At 43.5% G+C, this 11,061-nt stretch overlaps 1 protein-coding gene across 1 annotated transcript in view; it reads right to left on the reverse strand.

The window, feature by feature from the left end:
- Positions 1-11,061, reverse strand: part of PAK3 (p21 (RAC1) activated kinase 3) — a 130,761-nt gene that overhangs the window by 65,514 nt on the left and 54,186 nt on the right. The window contains exon 2 of the mRNA XM_019521527.1: positions 4,729-4,925. Within this exon, the coding sequence (XP_019377072.1) occupies positions 4,729-4,903 (175 nt within the window). The 5' untranslated portion in view covers positions 4,904-4,925. The remainder of the gene's footprint in view (positions 1-4,728; positions 4,926-11,061) is intronic.

The following is an 11,061-nucleotide window of genomic DNA, read 5'->3' on the forward strand; positions in this document are numbered from 1 at the left end:
TTCTCTGTCCTTTTACCACCTCATCATGGTCTTCCATCCTTCACCTTTCTGTTACAACCTAGCATATCCACTCTTTCCTTTCTCCTCCATATCCCCCACCCAATCAAGTTTATTCTTCCTATTTTTTTATCCTGTACCCATATGAGAGAACTTAACAACCAGGGGCCAGATGCTGCTCTCACCTTAATCTAAATCAAGAATAGCTTCATTGAATGTAATACTGTTCCTACAACTCTGGATCTACATTATCGTAGCTGAAAACGGCATGTAGCCCCATGTAGTTAAGTTCTTCTTGCAATACTTTTAGTTGCATTTCCTGTAACTCCCTTACTGGGCCACCACTTCCTGCCACAGGATAGTAATTTTTATGACTGAGCAGCTACTAGAGGTGATTCAGAGAGAATGGAAAAAGGCAGCTTGAACTGCCAAACTCAGCGTGGTTCCTCATACAGTTCTGCTTCCAATCCTCTTTAGAAAGGACTGCCCAGCTGGAGAGAAACGCTCAGGATCTGAACAATCTGTACAGTACTGTTACTCCTCATGCTCGACAGAAAGGGTGATCTATTGATTAAGTCTATAGCCTGGGACTCAAGACCTGGTTTCAGTTCCCTGTTCTGCCAGACTGCCAGTGTGGTGTTGGGCAAGTTAATTGGCTTTTCTGTGCTCCATCCCCCTGTAAAATGGGGCTGATAGGGCTCTCTCATTGGAGCGTCGTGAGAATAACTGCATTCATGAGCATGAGGACCTCAGATTCCATCATGACAGGGACCATCTACACCCCTAAGACAGTTTACAGTGGAAGCACTGAAGAGCTCCAGTCCTGGATACAGAACGAAGATGGTCTGTGCCCTAAAGGGCTTGCAAATTAAAAGGCAAGGTTCTTTGAGTAGATGTGGTATCTTTTATTAGACCAACTGAGTAGCTGGAAAAAAGTCTCAGACCAGCACAGACTCCCTATGCCTGAAGAAGTGTGAGACTTCCTATGCCTGAAGAAGGGTGACTGCACCCGAAAGCTTGCTAAGAACTTGTTTCCAACTACTCATTTGGTTGAATAAAAGATATTACACCTACTCAAAAAACCTTGCCTGCCTATGTCCTTAGATCAACACAGCTACAACTAAAAACCCAGTTTACAAATTAAATGCAAGCTGAGAGGCAACAGGTGGGAGATAATCAAACAGGAGTCATCCAAGGAGACAAAGCAACAGTGCTGGTCAGCTTAGGCAACTCTCATACCACGCCAGCTGTCAAACCAACATGAAGCAAGCACTCTGACGGAGCTCTCTGAGCAACATTGCACATCCTTTGCCTGATGAACGAACAAAGGACCAAAACATCCTAGTCTGTGTAAGCAGAAATGGCCTGAGATTATGCTTCCCTCCCATGCTTTTTACATGCTTTCAGTAGCTGACAACCACAATAAATCTGTGATGCAGCAGTCAGATGCACTGAGTCAGAATGGCCATTTTTAGTCATTTTGTCTTTTTTAAGTAGAACTCTTAAGTGGGTGTCATTGTGTGAGTCCAGGAAGCACGCATGAGCCATCTGATCTCCTGACCTACCAGTCAGCAGTAAAAAGATTCACCTTAAGAGATCTGGCACACCCTTGTCAAAGCTGTACATTCTGCAACTCACTAGATCACCCAAGAAAAGTTAAATATAAATCCTAGTTTACTTAGTAGTGCTTTCAAGTCACAAAGCTTGAATGTTTTCTGCAGTTACTTTGATTAGATAAATCAAATTGTATTTGGTGGGTTTCCACCTAGAGCTACACATTTCTACATTTCTGTTTTCAGTACCACCTCAGCCACAGGATATTTTCTATCAGGAGACATCCAACACCATTTTGCCATCAGCCAGATGGGGAAGTGACACATGTCAGTCCAGGAACTGAATGAGCTGAGACAGGTTTTAATTTTGCTCGTTGTGAAGAGTCAAGTTAAAACTTCCCCTCTGGACTTTTTGGGCTTTGCTAGGGCCAGAAGAGGAATATTCTGGGTTCACCCCACAGCCCGGGCTGGCTGAAAAGCCCTGACTAGCATACAAGGCCAGCTCCTACCATCATCCCCTTCATGGAGAGAGAGAGATGCACACAGAAGGAAGCTGCAGGGTGCAAGGCAGCCTCTATCTAGGTGGAGGGAGGATGCTGCTCTTAAGTGGGCTTGCTCCTCTATAGCAGGTTTCCCTCCCACCCCTTCTCCTTTGCTCTCTGCTCTATTCCCCCTCTTTACTCCCTCTCTTTTTCATTTCCCACATTACAGTAGTGTAAGCATGATGTTGCAGCTGTGATGGTCCAGAAACTAGACGAGAGGCAAGGATGTCTTAGGGTGATACCTTTTATTGGACCAACCATGAAGTTGGAATGAAGATAGGCAAGTTTCGAATACAAGACCTGAGCAGGAATGCTTTGAAAACTCATCTAACTTTATCCCAGCAACACAAGTGGTTTGCTCAGTAACAGGTATCACCCTATGAAATCCTTGCCTCTCATGTAATTTATTTCCAACATTTTTACTTTCCCTGCTCCTCTCCACCTCCCCTCCCTATGCCAGGCCTTTTGTTCTAGCTTCCAATAGACAGGGCCATTCCCACAGCTGCCGCAGCCTTTTCCTTCTCTCAACTCATTTCTCCTGCCCGACCCCAGTCCACTGCTCCATCCACTGCACACACTGCACTCGCTAGCAAACCCGTCAGCCATGTTATAGCCAGGAAACAAGCTCCAGCCACTGGCAGGGAAATGTCTATGTGGCCTGCAACCCCTCCGGCGCAGCGGCGCTTCAGACCATCTGAGCCACAGGGATCAATCAGGTAAGGACTAAGTTTGCTGCTCCTATCAACCTCAGCCTAGTGATAACCCTGATATACATGTATCCCCAGCCAGCCCTCCCCAGCATCTGACCCTGCCTCTACCTGTACCACATACACCCCAAAGCCAATCCAGGTATAACCAGTCATCACTACTACACCTCTGACCCATAGCGCACATACCTTAATACCAGTCATCCCTACTACAACCCTGATTCATGGTACATACACCCCCAGACACACCTATTGCACCCAGGCCCCATAGCACCTATACCTCCTCAATCACTCCCTGTCCAGGGACTCACCCTTATTTCATACTGATCCCCACAGCACAACCATGGCGGGGATGGGATTATCTAGCTGGGGATGGTCCTGCCTTGAGCAGGGGGCAGGACTAGATGACCTCCTGAGGTCCTTTCCAACCCTAATTTTCTATGATTCTAACCATCCCAAACACCCCAACACCAACACTCCAGTTTCCCACTCCTCTTCAACCTCTAGCACCCTCAAACAAACCTGTCCCTCCACAAGTCACTGTAACGCACTCAAAACCTGCTATTAACCACTAACCTCCCCTTATCACTAATTCTCTCCTAACATACCTGTGGACCCTCCAACATCCCTGCTGCTCACACATCCCAACCCCCTGCAACCTTGAACACACACACCCAGTGCAGACATCCCTCATATGCTCATACACTCATTTATTCAGCCCCTGCACTGTCTCTGAAATCGAATGTCTAGTGCCACTTCCACAAGACTTACCCTCTCTTTTTCTAGTCTAAGTTATCCTCCAGTCAGGACCCCTGCCACCTCAGCCCTATGCAGAGACTGTGACAACTCTTCAGTCCCCTGAATGCCTTGGCTCAGGTCTAGCACATCCTCCACAATAAACAGTACTTTCCCATCTGCTCCCCAAGTCCTGTTTTAGCTCAGACACCTCCTCCCTTCCCTTCCAGTCTGCATAAAGCCACTGAAATGCAGCTTTTAGAGACTTTTAAAACTTTATTAACATGGGAAATTAATAGCCCCTTTGAAGAGAGAAGAGTGGCTATGATTATGTTACAAGGCAAGAGCATTAACCATGATCATTTTCCCTTCCCTTTGTACGGTCCAGAATCTGACACAAAACGTTTACTGTGTCTTGACCATTTGCAGTACCTCAGGTGCTCCCAGTCATCCCATGAAAAAACTTAAAAGGGGAGAGATGTAACATGGTTTGTCTTGGTTCAAATACAAGACCCACTTGAAGCCTTCACACCTGAAATTCAAATGATGTGATGCAGCCTCATGACTTAGGTCCTGCTGCACTGAATAATGTTCAAGAATTACCTCCCTTAACTTGTCAAGTACATTTAAAATACAAAATGACACTGCTCTCCTGCCAATGCATTTCAATGCATTTCTAAGATGCAACACCAAATCTTGACTTTAAAAAATCCCACATGCACCTCTGGCTTTCATAGGAACATGAATTGAAAAAGATACCCCCTTCCCTTATCAATGAAGATTCAAAGAAATGCAAGAGCCTTCTCCCTAGTCTTTCAACACAAAAACATTTTTAAAAAATGGAATACGCACTGTTCCTTTACTTCTACAAATGCATTTAAAAAAATACAACCAAATCCCCCTGCTTGTACTGTACAACCCCCCTTGTACTTAACTGTAAGTGCAATTTAAAACATTTCAAGATACAGCATGCATTTTATTGGCCAGTCAACTATACCATGGTAATTAATTAAACACCACCTCCTCCTCTTTCAAAATATGGCAGCAGAGTAATAGGAACATAAGGCTGTGGGGAGGTTTTTAATTACCATGTTCAGCCGTTGAAACAGAAAGAAAGCAGAGGAGGAAAGTAAACACAGCAACCAACAAACGACAGAAAGAGAGAGAGGCCTATTTGTACTGCTGATACTTTACTTTTATCCCCTCCTCCTGGGAAGATGGAGCGCAGCCTGGCCTTCTTGTTTTTCTCCTCTGGGGCCATGGGGAGCGGTTTGGAGCTGTGGTTCAGTGCTGAAGAATCACGATTGTTGCTGTTCATTCTCAACGGAGGGGCTGGAGGTTTCTCTTCAATATCCAGACTATCGGACATCTTCAGCAGCCCTCACAGCCTCCTGCAAATGGCACAACACAGAGCATCCTGGTGAAGAAGGGACACCAAGCCTGGAGTTATGGGAAAGGGAGAAGACGCTACAGGTGCTATGAGTAATAGAAGTTAGTTTCACCTTTTTGAACTGGGTCCTCTTGGTACTATATACCAACTCAAACTGCCTGTGCCAGGGCTGGCCAACCTGCAGCACGGGTGCCACACATGGCATAGGCAGGCCCTGTGTATGGCCCATGGCAGACTGGGGGAGGACAGGCAGCACACGGCAGAGAGCAAAAAGTAGGGCATCAGATTAGGCAGGGAGCATGGGGAGGGAAGCAGAAAGCTGAGCAGCAGATCAGATAAGGGAAAGGAATCGGGGTGGTACTTGGGGAAGGTGAGGGCTAATCTGTGGCACACCTGCCAAAAAGGTTGGCTCGCACTGACTCATACTAGACATGAGAACTGTAAAAACAGTGTTAAAGCATTTCCAGCCCAGGTACAGTTTTAAAAATTATATTTAGAAACTCATTTCTCTGTTGCTTGTTTACAAACCAGGCCAGGCCATCTAAAGCAAAATTTAGTGATGTTTACTGAAATGTGAAATGTATAATGTTTAGATCATCAAGAAACTACTTGTCACTGGAAAGAGCAGACCACAAAGATTTCTATTTCTTTCCTGCTTCATGCTGGTTAAAAAGTTTATCCCTGCGAGTTTATAGCTTCAGAAGGGGAGCATGTTCACTACGGCAAATGATTTTGAAGCACTGATTTTTTGACCCATAAAAATAAGCAACAGACTTGCTTCATACTCAATACACAAAAAAATAGTTTCATAGTTTCTAGGGAAACAATAACCACATATTGAAAACCATTTGGATTTCCCTCCATCCTGTTATATTTCCATACCAGCATGTTATAGCAGGGATGTTTAAGAGCTAATTGTAACATTCTGGTATTGTGTGGATGTTCATGATGGCGTTGTAGACTGATCTGTCAAGTCATGGGCTGTGTGATCTTGGTACATGACTGGAAGCTGATCACTGGGCGTTCTTCTGCTTTCCCTGAACTGATACATTCATGTGAATTTAAAAAACCTAGAAATAGTTGCACAAGAATTGCAAGTAGATATAAGGAAGGAAAGGCATGACAAATATTAAATCTCCCAACCTTTCTGGTATATTTGCAACAGAAGTACAAAAGACAATAATATCAAACTAGTGTGACAAACAAGAGGTGATCTGGTCAAATGAGCTCTGAATACATAACCCTCAGAAATAAAATCTTATCCACATTCCACTTTTTTCTTAAAGGGTCTCTACAGTTTAACAATTTGCCTCGCAAAACCTCTGATTTCCATTTGGGAAGGGCTTATGTGAACCACTGGCGAACGTGTGTTACAAGGCTCCTTTTGTGCTGGTGATGTATGTTGTTACAGCTGCCAGCCAGGGAGCCTATGCTCTCAAGCTTAAGATATAGCAGCACATGCTATTAGCTCTGGAGGTCCCAAGGTCAATCCCACTGAGTGATCCAAAGATGGAAGCCCTTCTGCTTATAAGATCAAGTCCGGAGGCACTATGTTATGAATGTAAACACTTGCGTAGGCACAAGTTTAGGGCCAGGGAAAGCTACTCGTTTGTGTGGTTGCAGGACTGGTCAGAGACCCTAACAGAGATTGTATTCATAGTGACATAAGTAAAGTTTTGTCAAGATCTTTTCACTAGCATGACCAATTTTTAAGGGTTACTAAAACTAAAAATTTGCATTGGCTTCAGTGAGCGTTATATGCATGCAAAAACTAAAAGATCTGTCCAGAAGTGAGAGAAATTCACTATAGTCTAAATTGGTTATAAAAACACATATGGTTTTAGTCTCTGTCATTTTTGTTTCAATAGCACTGCACACAAAATGGTGTTTTTCTCTCTCTCTTGTATTACTGTATTTACTAACTGAATTTAGCCTGTATGAGATCACAAATTAGCAAGCACTGAAATTCAAACCCTCTGCCCATAGCCAGTACCTATATATGAAGTGTATATACAGTACATCCTAATGCATGATAACCTTGAAGTGAGCATGCGATGGGCTTTTACAAGAAGTGAAGCTTTAAATCTCACTCAGTAGGTACTGAACGGAGATCCTCAACTCGTACCTGCCAGATAACAATCCAGCAGTCACCAGTGACCTAGGCGGGACTTATATCATTGACCTAAGAGACAGAAAGAAGCACCCCATCAGGATCCTATTTTTATGAACTTCTGTTGCTCTAGGGGGCAAAAGAGCAAGTGACAACAATTATCAATTAAAGCAGGGGTGGGCAAATTGCCACACACCAGGCCGTTCTATCCGGCCCGTGGAGCCCTTAAAACATTTAGAAAATGAACACTAATCTGCCCTGGACTGCCTGTCATGCGGCCCTCAATGGCTTGCCGAAACTCGGTAAGTGGCCCTCTGCCCAAAATAATTGTCCACCCCGAATTAAAGAAATGTGAATGTGGGGACTTAGTGCACAGGTGTCTCCCATCTAGTGGCGCCAGGTCTATTGGCTCAATGAACTGCAAACTAAAGCATTTCTAAGAAAGCTTTGATGCTGGACCCGTGGAAATGATTACAGTTGTTCAGGTCAATGACCCTCTAAAGCCCTTGACACAATAATGGCCTTGAATCAATGGCCAGGAGTACACAGTGCTTGGAAGAGTCTGCAATTCTGTCCTTATACCATTCTGTGGTCAGTGTACATGCATTTACATGTCATTTTCAACCCAGTTCTCATCTTTGAAGCATATAAACAGCCTCTAGTAACTAAAAACTCCAAAGAGAACAAACCACAGGTGGGACTAGATGTCTCAGGACAGAGGTAAAAGGATGGAAGGCACATTCCTTGTATGAGCACACACGTATTAACATAGAGAGCATCCTGCTGTGCTGTCTGTAAAGTTTTAGGTTTCTGCTCCAGGCTCCTGACTTGAGATTATTTTCATGTATTTGTCTGGTTGTTTCTTGATGTGTTACCATAATAATAAATATTAGTCTTATGTACGTGCATGGTCTGTGTGCTTGGTTATGGATCAGAACTCCATTGTGTTAGACACTGTACAAAACACAGAGGAAAAAAAACAGTTGCTACCCCACAGATCTATTCCAATCCAAGTGGAAATTTGGGCATGTGCTCACCAATTACCTAACCCTCCCTGGGAGTTCTTCCCTGACAGTCACCCTTTATGTGACGCTGATATAACAAAGGACCCCCTTACACTCCTATTTGCACCCTTTCCACATCTTTTTTTTTACCCTAGCATGGTAAGAACCTAACTATAATGAAAATTAGGCCCTGACATGTCAGCTGTCAAATCTCATCTACAGTAGGAAGCTGTACAGCTCTAACTAGGCAGTAGCTGAAGTTGAGGTGTATACAAGTATAAGCCAGGTCTCTACAACAAGGTTTCGTAGACATAACTGTATTGGCTGGAAGGGAGGAGGAAAAATGGAACATATGAACGTACACCTGCCCCTTCCCACCTCTCACCCCCTCCCTCGGTCCAGGCCAGCCAAACCCTTGCAGAAGCCACACTTCTACCAACAAGACAGTTAGCCTATGTCATTTAGGGCAATGGAATAGCTCCATACCAATAGAAAACCTTTTCTACTGTCACACAGTACTTCTCCAGCAGGGGGCTCTGCCAGGCTAAAGTACTCCAACATGGCTACAGGAGCAAAGTCTGTTCTAGTGTAGACATGCCCGTAATTAAAGTGGCACAGCTTCCCTACTGTGGACAAAGTTATGCAATGTAAAGGTGATATACCCCAACATAGCTTTGCCCAATCAGCTGTTCCAATATAACTGTGATTAAACTCTTTGTACCCTTATAACTAGACCAGAAAAAAGCCACACTTCCAACCAACACACTTATTCTAGTATAACTATCAGGTGTAGATCTGACCTGATTTAACTGACTCAGAGTGTTTGCTTTTGTCGGTTGATGTCCAATATTTTACAATTAATGGGGTTTTGCTTTCTGTGTTTTCATGTAAATAAGTGTTGGAGTTTTCCAAATTATGGCAGCAAAAAAAAACGATGATGAAGCACAGTTTATGCAAATAGTGACACTGGGCGCATCTACACATTCATTAATGCATTTTAGGTAATGCACATTAAATCTAGTACTTCTGGGCATTTTTACACATGTAAGCATGCAGTGCCAGGTGCTTCAAAAAGTGCTTAGAAAAGCACTCAGAGCTGCATAACTTACAGTTGTAGAAGTGGCAAAACACGTGTCAGCATGCAGAAAATGGTGGCGGTCCGCTTTTGACCTAAAACACAGAGAAGGTGTTTTAGTTCAAAAGTGCACCGCTGTCATTTTCTCCGTGCTGACGTGCATTTCACCACTTATACAACTGCAAGCAATGCAGCACCATGCACGTCAGCTTGCATGTGGAGCAGACTCAATTAATCGCATCTGCTCCGGCGTGCTGGATCTCCAGTGCATCTAAGCACAAAAATGTATGCATATAAATGACCTCCATTGTGAGGTACTAGAAAAATGTATATTAGCCTGGCTTAACGCACGTGAACTAAAGCGAATGCTTTTCAAGGGACACTTAGTGCACATTAGCCCATTTTAAAACGTACAGGTAGTCCTCGGACGAATGACACAATTGGTGCCTGAAAACTGCATGTTAAGACAAAACGTTGCAACTCGGAACCAATTTTCTCATAAGAAACAATGTTATAAATGGGGGATTGGTTCCTGAACCAAGGCCTGATAACCTGTTCTTACTAAAAATACCCCAGAATTTTGTACTTGATCAATTATAGATGAGTAGTATAGCTACCTTAATGTATTTATATTGTAAATAGCAATCATATTGGTTTGGAAGGACTTCTTTGAGGTGACTTTGCTGGACTTTTTGAAAGGCTCTTGGTTGGACTTTTTGAAGAGTTCCTGGCTGCAGGTTTTTCTGGAGTCTTGTCTGCTTTCTTAAAGAAAATGTCCAAGAAAGTTTGGACAGATATTCTCCAGGGAGATGGGTGACGCAGCGAGCTTGTTCACTGGGGTGACGTGGCATTGGATCAAGCATTGTAAAGTTGAAACTGATGTCACAAAGTTGAAACAGGGTGTCAATTTATAAACGTTGTAAGAGCAAGATGATGTAATTCGAAATGTTGTAAGTTGAGGACTGCCTGTATTAAGTAAAAAGCACTTTTTTAAAGATGCCTTAATGTGCATTAAAATAGGCTGATCCACATTGAAGCGCACGTGTAGATAGGCCCACTCTTCACATAACATTCCTATTATGGATAAGATTCTCCTGCCTTTACTCTTAACAAGTAGCCATCTACTCTGTTAGCCCCACTGACTGCAGTTTAAGTACTTGCAGAGTAAAATACTTCTCGGTGTAAGGGCAGAAGGATCTAGCCATAAGTCATCTCCAGCCATTTTTTTCCATATGTGTACTAACAGCAAATGTCAGTGGGTAGTTGCATAAGAGTACCTAGCTTTGAAGCACGCATACAGACCTTTACCAACACCATTCGTGCCCTACAAGCCTGCTCCCTACTGATAAAGCTGTGTTTCACAGCTGTGGGATACTTTGCAGTGCAACCCACATGTGTACTATAAAAGGTTCAACCAGTCACACGGAAGAGACGTGTACCTGCCTCACAGGATGTTAAATATTTCTTCCAAACAACGAGCTAAATGGCAGCAGTGACATCAGAGGCACTTACTTGAACACACCCTATGAATCCCTTTCAGGGTGCCAAAGACATCCTTCTCCCTCCCAGATCATTAACACTAGGAGCGCTCGAAGCCATCAGAAGCATTTTCAGTTTGTTACCAAAAATAAACAAGGGCATTCTGGGAAGTCTCTTGTACAGTATGAAGTTTCAGCTGCCCTATCTAGTGGGATGACTGTATCTGTTACTGTATCTGTTTGTAAACAATGCCGGCTTGCTGAAATAGGTCCTCCCATGGGATTTCTTTCCACAAAGAATACTATTAATGGTTTCTGGCCCAATTTGCCTATGATGTCATTATTTCCAAGATCTTGAAAGGAACACTATATTTTGTCCACGGCTGCTTCAGGCTCAGTTTCAACAAATATACAAAGCCTTATTATTCACCTCCGAATAAAAAAATAATTTGAAAGGGGGGGGGGGGGGG

The sequence above is a fragment of the Gavialis gangeticus genome, unplaced genomic scaffold (assembly GCF_001723915.1).
Source record: "Gavialis gangeticus isolate Ggan-Ray unplaced genomic scaffold, GavGan_comp1, whole genome shotgun sequence".
In the NCBI taxonomy this organism is placed as follows: Eukaryota; Metazoa; Chordata; order Crocodylia; family Gavialidae; genus Gavialis; species Gavialis gangeticus.